Below are 19,466 nucleotides of genomic sequence, written 5' to 3'. Positions count from 1 at the left end.
ATATGAAACTACAGATGAACTGTACTTCACCCGGTTCTGAACACCTAATGGTAGTGTTAGCTAATCACCCCCATTAAATCCTGCAGCCCTTCTACAGTAAGCACGCCCCTCCTAAAGACCTCCTTCTGTCGTAATCACACACCCTGCTCCTAAATAGCTCCTCCTACAGAAACCTCCCTTTTGTCCTACAGTAACCACACCCTTTTCCTAAAGACCTCCTCCTATAGTAACCACACCCCGCTCCTAAAGAACACCGCCTACAGTAACCACAACCCTGTACCAAAAAACTCCTCCATCATCTGCCTCTCCGACAAATAAACATAAAAAATATTCCACTACCTGAGTGAGGATTTTGATGGGACCTATAACATAACTACCAAGTTAAACATTCATATTTTGGTTTCAAATATTGCTTTCATTTAACATACAAACAGAAATGCCAGGACGTGTTACAAACATTTTTGGGGAAAAAATTCAAATATTCTGCATCTTGAGAACCACTTTTCTGTAGAACCCAATAAACCCCACAGGCCTGATCAACCGCAGTGCTTTATGCTGGGAATAAGTTGCCAATTAATTTCAGACAGTGATAGAAGGAGTTCTGCTGCCCCCTAGCCCAGACAGACAGGCAGAGACAGACAGGTTGGCAGACAGACCGATTCAACCACATTAAAGGGTGGCTGAGTTGATTTTAAATGTTTTCTATAACATTCATTCCTTGGTGAAGTTGCAAGTTTCATACAACCCTGATGGAAGCTGAACCTTCCCTGTTGTACGGAACAGGGCGTTTGGACTATCTTGAGAGGGCACGGAGTATGTCCATATAAATCCTCTATAACAGGTTCATGGCAGCTATATGATGCAATTCAGTCTAATTAGGACCCTCAAAGGGATGACACTGGGTCAGACCAGCGGGTATAGAGACAGTTGGTCAGACCAGCGGGTATAGAGACAGTTGGTTGTTGCTGGATTCAACTGTGAAAACACCCCTTGTTGACAAATCCTCAAATGTTAGTAATATTTAAGCAATGAAGACCAGGGTGATGCTTTGTGCCCAAGAACAGCCCCCGAGATGCCTGCTTTTATGAACTGGCTACCAACGCAATTAGAGCATTAAAAGGTGATGTCATATCCGTGATATACAAAGTAATACCACAACTTTCATTCATTCATCTTGTAGAATACAAACTAGTTGCTTTTACAATTAGATACAATACACTGTTAGTCATTACACATACATTTATGATATTTCAGGTTACGGATTATTAAATCAAAGTCTGTTTTTCAAAAACACCATCCATGTCCATTCCCGGGTCAGAAGCTGGACAGACTATCAAAGTCTGTCTGTCCCAAGTCCACAGACCAGGGGAACAGAGACTTCCATCCATCCTGGGGCAGAGCAGTAGGTGACTTCTGGTCACTGTTTCAGGTCGAAGGTCCGAACACAATGACTGGAGCAGCAGTAAGCCACGAAACTCACTGTAGTTCTGGACAGAGACATGAATAGGGAGAGAGAGGAAAACGTATCTGTTAGATTATGTGTCTGTGCATGACCATGTAAGGGTGGTGTGGATGACAGTGGATGAAGTGTGAACAGTTAGTGGTCAGGGTCACCATACCTTCGGTGCACCCCTGCCAGGGCAGTGTCTCTCAGGGGGAACAGTTTAGGGTAGACAATGGTGAACATGGGCTGGCTGCAGCTATGACAATGTCCCAGGGGCCACTGCAGTAGGTCAAAGAGGCTCTTGGGTAGCAGCTGACTAAACTCTGAGTGAAACAAAGAGAAGGGCGTTTCAGAGGAATACATTCAAGAATATACATTTACATACATTAATCACCATGAGAGAGTAACAGTTTTATTTTTCTCAACAGTACAAAATGGTTTTCCCCTAGTCAGTGCAGCATTACCATGCAACATGGTTATTAATTGCACAAATACAGCAATTCATGAAAAATCACTGATATTGACCAATATAGCCCTTAGGATATGTAATATGTGCTGTCAACAAAACAATCTAAGCTGACAATGTAAATGATCAATGATCATTTTGGCTGCTATTGCAACCCGTAGAACAAGGCAGTTCAAAAGAACAATAAGCGCTAAGCTACGAATTGGAAGAGATGAAGCATCCCTGGGTGAAGCATCCGTGGGTGAAGCATCCGTGCAGGGGGCCTCAGAGGAACGGATAGAGGGGAAGGTTGTTGAATATGGGCAGAGTTTTACCTGGACGGAGCTACCCCGCCGCGGGCCGCAAATAGACTTTTTTGTACAATATGGGCTCGATTAAATCTTTCATTTAGAATACGTTCTGCGTTTTAAATATATAGATAATCTAGGCTATACACGTTGTAATATTTCCACTTTTATTGAGTCAGTTGTTTGTACTGCTATAATATAGGCTACCTTTGTGTGCATATTGTTGAGCGGGGGAGTTTGTCTTTGAGACCAAACGCACTCTACTTTTTGATCTGCATTTTAAAGTTTTTTTTCACCCGGGGAGGGTGATGTGAAAATATATTTTGCTTGGGGTAGGGTCCACCATTTTCATATTTTCGGGGGCTTCCAGATACCCCATGTCATAAACAACGATCAGTCCCTTAGCTACGTTATGCTAGCGATGCCTAAAAAAAAGCAATTGTTCGTACGGCCACCGGAAGATGACTTGATGAGAGCATACTGACAATCCGCGAGCGCGAGTCGGTATGCAACAGACACTGTGGAAGTGTACTCCTCCACGGTATTTACAAGCGTCACTGCATTTACACAGTGAAAGAAAATATACCGGTCGGCATACCGTATAAGAAAGCAAGAAAACTATGGGACGGCAAAAACGAGTATGCGTTGCTATGGTGATATCCGTAAATAAAAACGAGGTGTATTCCACGTTTTTAGGCTACACAACAATAAGCTATAATAAATGCGATTAAAAAATATGACATTTATGTCTGTATATTTTTTAAATAATAGCTAAACATCCCTAGATAATAGGATTATTATTCAACACAGTAATAGAATATTACATCCAAAAGCGTTTCACCATGATTTTTCATCATGTTGTCCAGCTCCGGGGGTTCTACAAAATAAAAAGCCTTTCATCGTCTATATTGTCTGGATAAATTCAACATCCGGTTTGATGTTGATGTTTTGGAATATTGTCGGCAGGTACCGACGGCATTCACCGCCAGGCTCAACACTATTTAAGATCGTGCTCCCATTGAAAACAAGGACATCCGGTTTGCCGTCTACCTCCTAAACCTAACGAACGGAAGGGCGGTCGCAGGTCAAAGTATGAACATAATTTCGGAATCTCATTAGGCAGTACTGATAACATTGAGGCTTGCAGCAACCCAGCACACATACATCCCGCTATGATGATTAGGACAACGTCAACAACATACAAGAGCTCCACTAAACAGCGTAGACTTAAAAAACTTGGGGGTTCAATTATTTAGAACCAAATATTTAGGTATTTCGAATTTAGTGCTGGCCACTTCAGAATATTCCAGGGTTTTGTCTTGAACCATTCATGTGAGCTTTTTGAAATGTGTTTGGGGTCACGGTCCTGCGAGAAGACCCATGACCTCTGTCCTTACTAGAAATCAACCTAAGTAGATATGTAATTTAAGCAAGAGCCCCGTCTTTCATTTTTCCATTTTATGTCCGGTGAAATATTCTTTTTGTAAACACTTCTAAAATATAATTACTAATAGAAAACTATTTACTTACTGATTGTTTCACTACATACAAGCCTCCATCAGCCTGTCTGTGGTTGTATATTGATGACTGTTATGATGAGGTGTTATGCTATTACAATAACCAGGTAGGGCACCATTCTGGACACGTGTCTGGCATTAAAGGTCTAGACCAACCAATCACTGCCTTAGAACAGAAAACATCACTACATTTCGTCGTAGTTAGACAGATAAAACAGCCTTACTGGAATGACAGTCGATGGTGTGTGTGTGTGTACTGTGTGTTCGTGTACACCTTCCTTACATGTTAGTATTATTTAGTAAGGCTTTCGTTGGAATCATAGCGAAAAAGATAAAAAGGATAAATATTGGTGAAGGGAGACATAGTGAGGCATAGTGGTGAAGGGAGACATAGTGGTGAAGAGAGACATAGTGAGACATAGTGGTAAAGGGAGACATAGTGAGACATAGTGGTGAAGGGAGACATAGTGGTGAAGGGAGACATAGTGAGACAGTGGTGAAGGGAGACATAGTGGTGAAGGTAGAGAATGGTACCAAACCCTGGTCTCTGGCGAGGAGCCCCACATGAGCACAGAGCCTGGTGTGTGTGTGTGTGTGTGTGTGTGTGTGCGCGCACATGTTCTGGTGTGTGTGGCAGTTTCAAAGGTTCTAGTCTCAGTGTCCTCTCCAGACAGATAATGTGTTTGTGGCGGAGCTTGGCAGCTAACAGAGCCGCCTGGAGACCATGTGCATAAAATAAGCATGTCCCAAATGGCACCCTATTCAGTATACTGGACTAATGAAAGTAGTGTTCTATATAAGGAATATGGTGCCATTTGGGACACACATCTCATCAGTCCACCGTTGGAATGAATGTGGTTTGACCTAATGAGAACACGCTCTTCTCTCAGTCTGAATATTTTAATGGGTCTTTGTGTGAGTTTTCAGTGGAACCATCAAAGACTGTAATGAGAAGCTTTCCAATCTTGTTTTCCAACTAAAAATGGGTGACTCAGAAGATGGTCTGAATCTGAAAGAGCTCTTCAAGTGCAAGGTATTATTTTATTGTGAGGTGTTAGCCTAGAGGTGTGCAACAAAGCTGTGTGACAAAGCACTTGTGTCACAAATGGCACACTATTCCCTATAGGTTGTGCTCATCAAATGTAGTGCACAAAATGTATAATAGGGTGATATTTGGAATTCTCGAGGCCAGAGCTGATTATCACTGCATGAGCAGGACATTGTCATCATTGAAATACACATTAGTATGGAACTGTTAAAATTACCTATTTGTACGTCTAAAACCTTAATAAGAACACCTTTTTTAAGCCTCATTTCAGCAAAGAATAATCTTGATGTTTCAAAAAAACAATAAGATCCAATCAAATATACCATGTCTCTGCCAATTGGCAAACACCCTACACTATGAGAATAAAATAAATGATGGGTGACAAACCAAATCCTATAACTGATTCCAGAAGCGTAACATGTCACATTCTAGATTGTGCCTTGGATGGCTCATCTTTTGCCTGTAGTCTGTAGCTTCGTCTGCTGGCCCCTTCGTCTGAGCAATAGAGGGGAAAAGGGTTGCAGGGGTCATGTCTGGCTGGGGGGAGGGGGTAATTGGGGACCTTTTCTGGTCCGTGTTTGCTTGTTTTTGATAGGAAGATCGATGGGAGACAGGAAGCTCAGTGTTCAGGTCAGACAGTACTGCCCCAGTGCACCATGCGAAACAGGAAGCTCAGTGTTCAGGTCAGACAGTTTGCTACATGTCTTGATACTAAATGATATCCTATTTCAGATTTAGTGCGCTGTTTCAGGTTGAGGATGGAGAAATGTATGATTATAGAGATGACAGACCAGAGGTTGTGGACAGACAGATTTCTGACTAGTGAGATGATAGTCTACAGGTTAAGGGTAGAGAGATGTCTGACAACAGAAGTGACTGTCCAGATGTCGAGGACACAAAGAAATCTCACTGGGGAGATGACTGTCTGGAGATTAAGGATGAAGAGATGAGAGACTAGAGAGATGATGGTCCGGTGGTAGAGGATAGAGATATACACCCATCAGCCATAACATTATGACCACTGACAGGTGAAGTGAATAACACTGATACACCCATCAGCCATAACATTATGACCACTGACAGGTGAAGTGAATAACACTGATACACCCATCAGCCATAACATTATGACCACTGACAGGTGAAGTGAATAACACTGATACACCCATCAGCCATAACATTATGACCACTGACAGGTGAAGTGAATAACACTGATACACCCATCAGCCATAACATTATGACCACTGACAGGTGAAGTGAATAACACTGATACACCCATCAGCCATAACATTATGACCACTGACAGGTGAAGTGAATAACACTGATACACCCATCAGCCATAACATTATGACCACTGACAGGTGAAGTGAATAACACTGATACACCCATCAGCCATAACATTATGACCACTGACAGGTGAAGTGAATAACACTGATACACCCATCAGCCATAACATTATGACCACTGACAGGTGAAGTGAATAACACTGATACACCCATCAGCCATAACATTATGACCACTGACAGGTGAAGTGAATAACACTGATACACCCATCAGCCATAACATTATGACCACTGACAGGTGAAGTGAATAACACTGATACACCCATCAGCCATAACATTATGACCACTGACAGGTGAAGTGAATAACACCGATACACCCATCAGCCATAACATTATGACCACTGACAGGTGAAGTGAATAACACTGATACACCCATCAGCCATAACATTATGACCACTGACAGGTGAAGTGAATAACACCGATACACCCATCAGCCATAACATTATGACCACTGACAGGTGAAGTGAATAACACCGATACACCCATCAGCCATAACATTGACCACTCACATCATCTCCAAATTGCAGCCCTTGTGGGGTGTTCCCGGTCTGCAGTGGTCAGCACCTATCAAAAGTGGTCCAAGCGGTGAACAAATTGCTGAAAAGGTTGATGCTGGTACTGATAGAAAGGTGTCAGAACACACAGTGCATCGCAGTTTGTTGCGAATGGGGCTGGGTGGCCCAGACCAGTCAGGGTGCCCATGCTGACCCCTGTCCACTGCTGAAAGTGGGCACATGAGCATCAGAAATGGACCACGGAGCAATGGAAGAAGGTGGCCTGGTGTGATGAATCACGTTTCCTTTTACATCAAATGGATGGTCGGGTGTGTGTGTCTTACCTGGAGAACAAATGGCACCAGGATGCACTATGGGAAGGAGGCAAGCCGGTGGAGGTAGTGTGATGTTTTGGGCAATGTTCTGCTTGGAAACCTTGGGTTCTGCCATTCATGTGGATGTTACTTTGACACGTACCACCTACCTAAGCATTGTTGCAGACCATGTGCACCCTTTCATGGCAACGGTATTCCATGATGGCATTGGCCTCTTTCAGCAGGATAATGCTATGTTATGGCTTATCGGGGTATCAGACACCCGAGATAACAGTCCAGAGGTTGTGGGTGGACAGATGTCTGAATATTGAGATAATACTCTGGAGGTCAAAGACGTAGAGATGACTACAGTACAGAGATGACAATCCGGAGGTTTAGGATGTAGAGACGTCTGACTACAGTACAGAGATGACAATCCGGAGGTCAAAGACGTAGAGACGTCTGACTACAGTACAGAGATGACAATCCGGAGGTCAAAGACGTAGAGACGTCTGACTACAGTACAGAGATGACAATCCGGAGGTCAAAGACGTAGAGACGTCTGACTACAGTACAGAGATGACAATCCGGAGGTCAAAGACGTAGAGACGTCTGACTACAGTACAGAGATGACAATCCGGAGGTCAAAGACGTAGAGACGTCTGACTACAGTACAGAGATGACAATCCGGAGGTCAAAGACGTAGAGACGTCTGACTACAGTACAGAGATGACAATCCGGAGGTCAAAGACGTAGAGACGTCTGACTACAGTACAGAGATGACAATCCGGAGGTCAAAGACGTAGAGACGTCTGACTACAGTACAGAGATGACAATCCGGAGGTCAAAGACGTAGAGACGTCTGACTACAGTACAGAGATGACAATCCGGAGGTTTAGGATGTAGAGACGTCTGACTACAGTACAGAGATGACAATCCGGAGGTTTAGGATGTAGAGATGTCTGACTACATAGAAACAGACAAATCAGATGACCGTAGATGAAAAGTTAAGAGGCTCATCCTGAATTATTATTATTATTATTAAGTGTGTTGTGCTTTCAATCACCAAAGCCTATGCGATTCCTGCACTTTGGTATTACTGAAGAGCAGCTAGCTGATTACCATGCCAGCGGCTCGTACAGACCTGGAACTGGGTCCTCCTACGAAGCCACAGAAGGCGTGATGTCACCCTAATGACACCCAGCTGACGGCCAACTGCAGTCCCCTTTGACCTCACTCTGCCAGGAAACGCCTCAGCAGTCTGCGGACCGTCCGTCGCCTATCATTACCAAAGTTGTTGTGGTTGTTCCGTTTCATTTAAACTGTAGGTTTGTGTTACTACTGTTGTTGTGTCTTCACTTTTTGTGTCACTGAGATTTCTTTACGAAATGAACATGGCCTTGAAAGCTGGATACATCATTTTGTATATTATTATTATTACAGATGCAGATAAAAGCACCAAAATGAAGACCACCTCCTGCTGTGATGTCATTGGGAAGGTTCTCTACTTCAGTAATGGTTAACACCTGGCTGCCCCGGGCAGAACCCATGCAGTCAACTAGTCGATTGTTCAGTTGGCTGCTGGCATGAAATTTGTTTTAGTGGAGCAGTCTCATGGCCACACCACACCTGTCTGGTTCTCCGGCCATCTCAGCCCACTAATCCGTGCTGTGCAGTCACATGGTCGCGTCAGCCAGGCTAGACAGATTAGTCCACTACTCAAAGAAATATGTGCAACTGAAATTCTTTATCGTTATATTATACGTTATAAGTCAGGTTGTGTTACACTAAAGGTGTGTTTACACAGTACCTTAGCCCAGGGCTAACCAAGTGTTCACATGTGAACATTTGAAGTGGGCTAGCCCCACCCTTAACCTAGCCTACTAGCTGGCTAGCTAGCCAACCAGATGTAGGCTGACATAACTAACGGTGCTTAAAGGAGTTGCCTGAAGTAGAAAACACGCTCTGTGTTGAATTACCCATTGGTGATGCAGTCAAATATTGTTATAGAAATAAATGTTACGCTCACACTTAATGAAAAACGTGTCCTAGCTACCTATAGACTCCAATCTACCAGGCTTCAGTCCGGATATTCCATAAGTCCCATCAAGCGAGCCTTCTGGGTGAAACCACGCACACCAGAACTTGTCGACCCAAGGAAACTGTGTCTCAAAATTGTGTAAATACAAGATTCAGATCTATAAATAAACTTAAGATTTGTAAATGTATGTCAACACTTGTAAATGTTAAGCAACAGTTGTAAATGTTTTACAGATTGGTAACGGCACGTGTCAAGTATGTATGTAAATGAAGTGAAAGGGCAGGTTTTGTGATTGGACAATAAATGTTCTGTGGTTTTGTTCTTGATCCCGTTTCACATTGGTTATTTTGTCACTGTGTTTCTGGGGCTAGTCATGAGAAGTCGGTGCTAACTCTGCTCCAGAGCAGGGCCAGCTAGCCCAAGGTTAAGGGTGGTGCTAGCCCATTTCAAAATGTGCAAGTGTGATTTACATACACTTGTAATGTGCCGCCGTTACAGCTGTGTCTGTTTTTTTTCCTTTCACTCTGCAAACATTTATCATTACGTTATACCTGCTAAATCTTAGCAAAATAGTTATTGCAACTTTCTTTGGATGTAAATCAAGCAAGTCGAAATAATGAAGGTTGACTAACGTTTTTCTCTCTCTTTGCGTAGTTCAAGCAAATACTGACAGGGTGGCATCTTGATCAACCAATGTCAAGTCGTTAATCATCTTGGTAGCGTAACATCGAACATTTGTCAGTGATCTAGGCTACAATAACATTATTCGCATGCCGGAGAGAACATAACATTTGTAGCTTATCATAGAATGTAAAATGGTATTGTCGTATTTGTCCGTTAGCCCAGGGCTTGGGAATACAAGTGTGAATCCTTAGCCCAGGGTTAACAAACTCTTGTGCAAACACAGGCTAAGATAGCCCAGGACCAGTCATAGCCTGAGGCTAAGATAGCCCAGGACCAGTCATAGCCTGAGGCTAAGATAGCCCAGGACCAGTCATAGCCTGAGGCTAAGATAGCCCAGGACCAGTCATAGCCTGAGGCTAAGATAGCCCAGGACCAGTCATAGCCTGAGGCTAAGATAGCCCAGGACCAGTCATAGCCTGAGGCTAAGATAGCCCAGGACCAGTCATAGCCTGAGGCTAAGATAGCCCAGGGCTTAGAACAATGCAGTGTAAAAAAGGCCTACAGTGTCTATTTGGGATGGGGGGGGGGGGGGGGGGGGGGGTGAGATTTTACACTTCAACTAGTCTAGAGATCAATTGAATTGGACAAAAATCCTTTGTCGAGGACAGCCCTACTGCTGACTAACATTGTCATTAAACAGCGGGTGACACAAGAGGGTGCGTGCAGCTGGATCTACGTGTCTCTCCTCACCTCTGAGGGGCTGTTTGGACATGTGCAGGGCCCTCATGGAGATCTCCTCCAGAGGGACGACCCGCTCCTGCTCCGAGCCAACAGCTTTCACTTCAGCAGGCAGAGGGACACACATCCCTGCCAGAGACAAACACGGTGGTCCCTCCTCACATGCCTGGCCCGGCAGACCACACCTAGCAACAGATGGACAGGTTATACAGGAAGACAGACGGGCAGTACAAATAAGACAATAGCAGTGACATACAGGAAGACCGACGGCAGTACAAATAAGACAATAGCAGTGACATACAGGAAGACAGACGGGCAGTACAAATAAGACAATAGCAGTGACATACAGGAAGACAGACGGGCAGTACAAATAAGACAATAGCAGTGACATACAGGAAGACCGACGGCAGTACAAATAAGACAACAGCAGTGACATACAGGAAGACCGACGGCAGTACAAATAAGACAATAGCAGTGACATACAGGAAGACAGACGGGCAGTACAAATAAGACAATAGCAGTGACATACAGGAAGACCGACGGCAGTACAAATAAGACAACAGCAGTGACATACAGGAAGACCGACGGCAGTACAAATAAGACAATAGCAGTGACATACAGGAAGACCGACGGGCAGTACAAATAAGACAATAGCAGTGACATACAGGAAGACCGACGGGCAGTACAAATAAGACAATAGCAGTGACATACAGGAAGACAGACGGCAGTACAAATAAGACAATAGCAGTGACATACAGGAAGACCGACGGCAGTACAAATAAGACAATAGCAGTGACATACAGGAAGACCGACGGGCAGTACAAATAAGACAATAGCAGTGACACACAGGAAGACAGACGTACCCGCTGCAGCCAATCACCTTGTTGTACAGATACGATGGAAGGCCTCGGAGTTCAACATTGTTGTCTACAAAAACAAACTGCAGCTCCCTGGACCGTCCCAGATCTGGAACACGAACATACACACAAGTTTGTATGGCTATCCTCACGGGGACCAGAAAAAAAAAATTGCATGCTCCCTTGCCTTAATCTTAACCCTAAACCTAACCCTTACCCTAACCTTAACCTAACCCTAATCTAAACCTCAATAAAGTAACATTTATGCCTCAACTTCACCTAGATGTAATGCCTAACCTTAACCCTAAACTTAACCAAAAACATTTGGTCCCCATGAGTATAGTTAGACCTAAAACACACACACACCATCATCGTTTAATTAACTAAGTAGGAGCACTAAGTCCTGTTCCATTAATTAACTCTCTCTCCTAGTATAAAGCAGCAGCTATCAACAAAAGCTGAGCTGATAATTGCACAACAAGAAGAACTTTCAGGTCTCCAATGACAAATAACCGCCATAAAAAAGGCACATGCTAGGGCCTTGTGAGAGCCATGTTGCTTTCCAGCTGAGCCTCCCGCTCTCCCCGCCTCCCACTCTCCCTGCCTCCCACTCTCCCCGCCTCCCACTCTCCTCCCACTCTCCCCCCCATTCCTGGCTGACTATGGGAACACTTTGCCCTTGATGTAAACTTGAGTTGCTGCAATCCTTGAGTGCTCCTCTGGCAACGATGTTGAGATAGGAGAGTTCCTTTGAAGAGGAGATGAGGAGAATAAAGCGGAGCGGATGAGAAGAGAAACGCTGGAAGGTAACGAACACACCCCCCCCTTTCACATTCTACCCCTCTCCCCAAAGCCCTGATTAGCATTTCAGGCTCATTAGCTTCCTCCAGGACTGGGATGGAGGATGGATGGGCACCCCTGAGCTCCCTGGAGGGGACTCGGCTCACCTGCCGCTCACCCCGCTGTCAACCACCACACTCCCCCTCTACACTCTTCATTAGCCAGCCAGGCGCATCGCTAATATTACCCAGCAGAACATAACATTAGCTTAGCACAGTTCAACATGGGTGTGATGGTGCCAGGATAAGTTCAGAGATATATAGGGTATAGAAGACTGACGTAAAGGACTGACAGCTAGGACATTGGGCTGGGATATAGGACCGGTGTATAAGACTTGGCTGGGATTTAGGACAGTGGTATTGGACTGGGGGTAGAAGACTGGGGCATTAGACAGTGGTATTGGACTGGGGGTAGAAGACTGGGGCATTAGACAGTGGTATTGGACTGGGGGTAGAAGACTGGGGCATTAGACAGTGGTATTGGACTGGGGGTAGAAGACTGGGGCATTAGACAGTGGTATTGGACTGGGGGTAGAAGACTGGGGCATTAGACAGTGGTATTGGACTGGGGGTAGAAGACTGGGGCATTAGACAGTGGTATTGGACTGGGGGTAGAAGACTGGGGCATTGGACTGGGGGTGGGATAGAGGTCCAGTGGTTGGTCTCTGACCCCATACTAACCCAGGGGCACAGAAGTCAGGCGGTTGGTTGCCATGGAGAGCTCATTGAGCTTGTGCAGCAGGCAGAGTTGCCTGGGAAGGCACGTCAGGTTGTTGCAGTCGACGGTGAGGCAGTGGAGGGACAGACACTGGTGCAGTCGCTCTGGAAGACAGACTAACTGGTTCCTGCTGACATCCAGCGTTTCCAGGTCACGCAAAGCACCAATCTCTGTTAGGAAGCACGCGCGCACACACACACACACACACACACACACACACACACACACACACACACACACACACACACACACACACACACACACACACACACACACACACACACACACACACACACACACACACACACAGGGTTGTCTTTCTTCAACATGCTTGTACATAGTAAGCTTCAAAAATATTTGCTCAGAGACAAAGGTTTGGTGGTTTTTGCATGTATCCAGATCATGTGAAATGTTTAGAATTGAGGGGACTTTCTGTACATTTTCAAGAAGTGTGAGGTCCCATCGGAGGTCCCTGCTGTACTAGATGCAAGTAGATATGCCAGCCAGTTAACTTGTTATCCACTCAGTCAACCATCCAGTCAACCAGCCAGGCAGTACCTGAAGGCAGCCAGTCAACCAGCCAGGCAGTACCTGAAGGCAGCCAGTCAACCAGCCAGGCAGTACCTGAAGGCAGCCAGTCAACCAGCCAGGCAGTACCTGAAGGCAGCCAGTCAACCAGCCAGGCAGTACCTGAAGGCAGCCAGTCAACCAGCCAGGCAGTACCTGAAGGCAGCCAGTCAACCAGCCAGGCAGTACCTGAAGGCAGCCAGTCAACCAGCCAGGCAGTACCTGAAGGCAGCCAGTCAACCAGCCAGGCAGTACCTGAAGGCAGCCAGTCAACCAGCCAGGCAGTACCTGAAGGCAGCCAGTCAACCAGCCAGGCAGTACCTGAAGGCAGCCAGTCAACCAGCCAGGCAGTACCTGAAGGCAGGCATTTCAGCTGGTTGTTGGCCAGTCTCAGGTGTCTCAGGGAGGTCAGCCGGCCGATCTGGGGGCACACAACCTGCAGCGCGTTGTCACTCAGATCCAAAGACTGCAGCCTGGCCAGGTTACCTATTGCTGAGGACAGAGACATTCATCAAAATAATCTGAAGATGAATAAGTAGCTGGGCTCTTAATATGTCCTTAAGGGTACGACACGGCTGTGTGAACTGGAAATGCGTGTTATTGCACAGCAAGGTGACTGGACATTATTGACAGCGACTCTGGAGTAAATACAATTACAGGCCTTGCTCAAGGGTAGTATGAGAACATACTCTCGGCTCTGGGATTTTAAATAGCAACTTTGGGTTTCTGGCCCGAAACCTTAATTGCTACACACCCATTACCTGTAGCTGCAAGCAGAGTTTATATGACCTTTTAACACAGTTACAACTTTGTTTTTGGGTTATGTGGAGGACATGGCGTAACATCCCTATGCACACTTCCTAATGTCAAAAGTCTGACTGGGTGTTTTTCCTAACCACTGTGCTAAAAAAGGGCTTCACGAAATAAAGTAATTAATTGATTACAGGCTTAGGTGTTGCTATAAGTTAATCTGGATAAGAAAGAGCATAGAGGACGATTTACCTTCAGGAATGACTGCTATGTTGTTGGAGTGGAGATACCTTGAGGAGGAAAAGAGGGATGAAACACTTAAATCTGTCGCTGGCTGTGCCTCCAGGGCACATATACTGCAGAAGGCTTTCTAATCGCTGCAAAAAGTCACTTGTTTACCCTCGAACACGGTCACTATCGAAATGCCACAAAACATAAAAAATTATAATAATAACAGTAGATCAACAAGAACAAGCTCTAAAATACATGAAAGTCAATAACAATGGCTGTTCATTTGGTTATGTTCACAAAACAGAATTTCTCTGAAACAGGGCACCATCTGGTGGACATAAAAGTAAAACTGCTGGTCCCATAGTCTGCATTCATTCCAGCTCCAAATTTCTCTCTGACAATGACAACAGATGTTAATGCTTTTATATACTCACAGCTCTACTAAGTTGGGAAGCTTCTGCGCCAGAGAATCAGGCTGTAGGAGAGACAGACCAAGTTGTTAGAACACTAACTCCTGTCTCTTCTGGCCCAGCCAGACAGCATGATATGACGGTTGATCTAGCTGCATGCCATTCAGATGGGAACACGTCAATACAAAAAGCACACGGATCTAATCTACTCCAGAGAGACAAACAAACACATAGCAATGTGTTACGTGTTGTTTGAAAGACCCAGAGTTAGCAGCCTGGACCAGAGCTAACAGACATCTTGCCCATTTTCTGGGACTGGAGTTAAACAGCATTGCACTCGGCTCTCGGTCGAGTTGAATAGCAGTTAATCCCTCACATAATGTCTTTCCACCTGTTCTTAACAACATGTTGCCTGCAGTGACCCAGAATCAGCAGTCTGCCCTCCATCGCAGAATGAGCCGTGCCCAATAAAGTCTTACATCCACCTGTTTAATGCGACCCTCCCTCCAGATCAAAACTAAACATGGTTGGGTGAAGGCAATATATTACAACGGTAACCCCATTGACCCGTACCAACATGGTGAGAGAGTTCCTCTTCATATACAGCCTCTCAAGGAACTGCAGTCCCTCGTCCTTCAGCAGCTCTATAGGGAAGTTCTTCAAGTTCCTGTAGGCCCCCAATGACCAAAAACAACAGCAATCTGTGAAACATTACTATGGAAGTGATGTGGTCTTAACCCACAGGAACATGTCTTAATGGGTCACACACCTGTAGTTGAGGAAGAGGTTCTTATGGCGTTCCTGTTTAGCCATGCAGATCGCCTCCTGCAGCTCAGATGCCATAGCAGCGCCCTTGATTCTATCTTGGCACCATGGTCGACACCTTAGATGATCACACACACACACTCACAAACCTGACTGCGACGATTGATTGTATTGTTATGGTAGAACCCCTAGACGAAAAATAGACACAATTCAACAATACCATCATAGTTAAAATCCGTAAAATGCAATGCAGCCAGAGCTACACGCTGTGATGATCCAAGACTCGAGAGCATTAATCATCAGCTAGCTCAGCTGGTTAGTCAACTTTAGCATACAGTAACGCTGTAAAAAGTTAGCCGTCAGCTACTGTAGTTGCAGGACAGCCATGGTCGGCACTGTGCGGAACCGTGTTGCCCAACGACTGGTTAGCTATCCAAGTAACTGGCTATGGTGATTTACTATATTAACCAACAGCGTTATTGAGAGTTTCATAAATACGATCACCTGACCTGTTAGTCGGTTGGTTAGCTAGCTAGTTAGCTATGTTACAGATAGACCCTGAATGAAACTGTAATAGGTTGACAGCTACGGTAGCTTGTTGCTATGACTCCAAGATTCGTGTTAAATTCATATGTATTACTTGCTAACGTTCGTCTTTTACCTTATCCTCGCATAAAGTCTACAGCATTCTCACGTCCCTGAGCGGACACATTGATCTTCGAAATGTTTTCATCTGTCATTTGATCAACAGATGTGACGTCATTAAAACGAGACAAAGTGATTCGTTTGGCCGCATTTGTTGTTGTATTATTTTTCTGTCTTTTCAACGCTTTTAGCTTGAGCCACACGAGGGCGCACTTCATTTAAACCCAAAGAAACCGCGGAGCTGCGGGTGATACCAGTCTAGTGGTAACACCCGCGGGAGACTGGAGTTAAATTCAGCGCTACGCTCATCACCTCCGTCTCCCTTCGGAGACACTAAAAGTACATTAGAAGAACGTGCAAAGATTTAAGGAAACTGTCTGCTCTTTCTTTAAAAAAAATAACCCCACTTTAAGAAAATTATCGATAGAATTCCGTTGGTGTAGTCGCGAAAGTGCTTGTGAAGGAGCTCAGTTGAATGCTAATTTCTGATGAATGTTTTTGCACCTGACAGTATCTAGTCCACACTGTGTGCCATCTATTGGCTACAGTGAAAGTACCAAGACCAAGGTGGGGATATTTGATTTCTTACACAAATGTATGAAAAAAGAAAATGCAATAGGAACAAATGTAACTTTGGATCGAAGTGAAAAAGTACAATATCCACAGCTCTGAAAACATGCATATTTTCTTATAATTTAAACGTTTGACAGGCCTGAGCCAGATTCCAGCCTGGTTTGCCCAGTCTCAGTTGCTAGTTTTTAGCTGCAATTGCTTGTGTGTTAGGGGACTTCTCCCGGTGTCTTCTTGAACCTTATGAGGGCCTGAGCCTTAGGACCCCACCTTGGGACTCCTGTTTTTCTAGCCTTTTGTGCATCCATTTCTTGTTGTTGCTCTTTGGGGTTTCAGGCTGGTTGTCTAAGCATTTTGTGACTGCTGATGTAAAAAGGGCTTTATAAAAATAGATGTTATTTGACTGATTGGGAAAAGATTGGCTTTGTCAACATGTTTTAGACCAAAACTAGACCGATGCCTTGCCATACCTTGAAAAACTAACATGAGTAGGAACTGTAATTTGTGTATTCTTGGTTAACATCTGGATTTGGCTTTGTGTTATGGGGTGTTATTGTCCTGCTCAAAGATGAATTCTCCCTGTTGTAGGCAGGTTTTCCTCTAGGATTGCCTGTGCATAGCTGCAGCCTGTATCTTTTTAAACTGAAAATCTCCCCCGTCTCTTCAGTTGTCACACCCATACGTGATAAAACCACCAGCATGCTTGAACATAAGGAATCAGTTACTCAGAAATGTGTGGTTTTGGATTTGTCCCAAACTTTGAATTTGCATTTAGTCCAAAAAGTGAATTTTGTGTTGTATTTATATTCTTTAAAGTATTAATGTTCCCATTCTACAATGTTCCCTTTCAAAAGTATTCATCCCCTTTGCGTTTGTTTCCTATTATTTTGCATTACAACTTGTAATTTAAATAGATTTTTATTTGGGTATCATTTAATGGACATACACAAAATAGTCCAAATTGGTGAAGTGAAATGGAAAAAAAATACTTGTTTTAAAAGATAAAATAAGATCTGGTGCAACCAATTACCTTCAGAAGTCACAATTAGTTAAATGAAGTCCACCAATGTGCAATGTGCCACATGATCTCACTATATATACACCTGTTCTCAAAGGCCCCTGTCTGCAACACCACTAAGGGGCACCACCAAGCGGCACCAAGACCAAGGAGCTCTCCAAACAGGTCAGGGATAAAGTTATCAAAAAGTACAAATCAGGTTTGAGTTATAAAAATATATCCCACAGAGCACCATTAAATCCATTACTCAAAAATGAAAAGAATATGGCACCACAACAAACCTGCCAAGAGAGGGCTGCCCACCAAAACTCACAGACCAGACAAGGAGGGCATTACTCAGAGAGGCAACTAAAAAACCAAAGATAACCCTCAAGGAGCTGTAAAGCTCCACATTGGAGATTGGGAAGAAAAATAGCAAACATTTGGTATTCGCTAAAAGGCATGTGGGAGACTCCGCAAATCTATGCAAGAAGGTACTCTGGACAGATGAGTTTTTTGGCCATCAAGGACAACGCTATGTTGGCACAAACCCAACACCTTTCACCCCGAGGACACCATCCCCACAGTGAAGCATGGCGTTGGCAGCATCATGCCGTGGGGTTATTTTTCATTGGCCGGGACTGGGAAACTGGTCAGAATTAAAGGAATAATGGATGGTGCTAAATACAGGGAAATTCGATAGTTACTTTCATAACTCCAGTTCTATGAGTGGAGCGTCGCCCATAGGGGCTTCGCTCCTATTGGTTTAGGGCAAAGCGAGCCAGCCCAAGATGTACTCCCTGCTGGTCCCCTACCTCACCAACGAGATAAGCGCCAACAGGATGGCTCACGATCGAGCCGTTCGCCTGTGTCAACGCCCCGTGGCGGTAAGGAATCGGCCATGGCGTCCCTACCACCATCTGGGCCGCCTCTGCGAACCCCAGGGGCGAATGGGGCGATCAGGATGAGCGACAGCCCCTCTGATTGCACCCAAGACATGACAGGGAGAATGCACTGTAGAGGGGAAAAGCGTACAACAGAACTCTCGGCCACGGCCAGTGAGCCAACACGTCCACGCCCAATGGGGGCCTGTCCTGTGCTCGAAGAGAAAACCACGGGAGCAGTGCGCATCCTCCCTGGACGCGAACAGATCCACCTGCGCCTTCCTGAAGCGACTCCAGACCTCGGCCACAATGTCGGGATGAAGACGCCACTCGTCATCCCGGGGACCTCCCCGAGACAGCAAGTCTGCGCCCACATTGAGGTCTCCGGGAATGTGAAGGGACCTCAGAGACCTGAGGTGCACGCGCGTCCATTCCCAGATCTACTCCGCCAACAGGTGGAGGGGCAGAGAACTGACCCCACCCTGCCTGTTTACGTAAGCAACTGCCGTGCGATTGTCTGACCACACCAACACGTCCCGACTCCACAGCGTCGGTGTGAAGTGCAGCAGCAAGCATCTGATCATGTCCAATTCCAGCCAGTTGATGTGGCGCTCCAACGGAGACCACACCCCTCAGACTGAATGCGACTGGCACGTCCCCCACCAGCCTGTCAGGGACGCATCCGTAAACAACGGACCGAACCGAACCGACACCCTGCCCATAGGAACCCTGCACAGCAGAGTGTGCGGGTCTCTCCAGAACGCCAGGTCCGACTCCAGAGAGCTCAGGACCTTGACCAACCGCCGCCGCTGACGCACCGGATCCAGACGAAGGGGAACCACCGCATGGGCTGAAAACGTCAAGCCCAGTAGCGACATGACCACGTACACCGACACTGTGCATAAGTGGAAGATTATATG

At 45.3% G+C, this 19,466-nt stretch overlaps 1 protein-coding gene across 4 annotated transcripts; it reads right to left on the bottom strand.

Moving 5' to 3' along the window:
- Window positions 1-394: 394 nt before the first annotated feature.
- Window positions 395-16,226, bottom strand: lrrc28 (leucine rich repeat containing 28). Of its 4 annotated transcripts, none has more exons than XM_013138031.3 (11): window positions 16,112-16,226; window positions 15,455-15,638; window positions 15,259-15,352; window positions 14,710-14,750; window positions 14,297-14,334; window positions 13,616-13,786; window positions 12,691-12,897; window positions 11,177-11,279; window positions 10,326-10,498; window positions 1,620-1,767; window positions 395-1,487 (listed from the first exon to the last, which is right to left on the bottom strand). In XM_013138031.3, the coding sequence occupies exons 2-11, from the start codon at window positions 15,526-15,528 to the stop codon at window positions 1,418-1,420; spliced, it is 1,119 nt and encodes a 372-aa protein (XP_012993485.1). In that variant the 5' UTR covers window positions 15,529-15,638; window positions 16,112-16,226; the 3' UTR covers window positions 395-1,417. The 4 variants fall into 4 exon arrangements, with proteins under 4 accessions (XP_012993485.1, XP_012993486.1, XP_012993487.1 ...); XM_013138032.3 differs by having other exon boundaries at window positions 15,455-15,568; XM_013138033.3 differs by having other exon boundaries at window positions 13,649-13,786; window positions 16,112-16,225.
- Window positions 16,227-19,466: the final 3,240 nt, after the last annotated feature.

The sequence above is a fragment of the Esox lucius genome, chromosome 17, assembly GCF_011004845.1.
Source record: "Esox lucius isolate fEsoLuc1 chromosome 17, fEsoLuc1.pri, whole genome shotgun sequence".
Taxonomy (NCBI): domain Eukaryota; kingdom Metazoa; phylum Chordata; class Actinopteri; order Esociformes; family Esocidae; genus Esox; species Esox lucius.
Note: the sequence above shows the minus strand (reverse complement) of the source record. Positions and strands in the feature narration are given on the sequence as shown.

What these genes read in the sequence shown, in the direction of transcription:
- lrrc28 (XM_013138031.3), bottom strand. Translation starts at nt 15,528, where the DNA reads ATGGCATCTGAGCTGCAGGAGGCGATCTGCATGGCTAAACAGGAACGC. An exon ending in GGTTGACTGGCTGCCTTCAG is followed by an intron (nt 12,898 to 13,615) that starts GTACTGCCTGGC and finishes GCTTCCTAACAG; the next exon opens with AGATTGGTGCTTTGCGTGAC. An exon ending in GTCCAAACAGCCCCTCAGAG is followed by an intron (nt 1,768 to 10,325) that starts GTGAGGAGAGAC and finishes TGTTTCACTCAG; the next exon opens with AGTTTAGTCAGCTGCTACCC.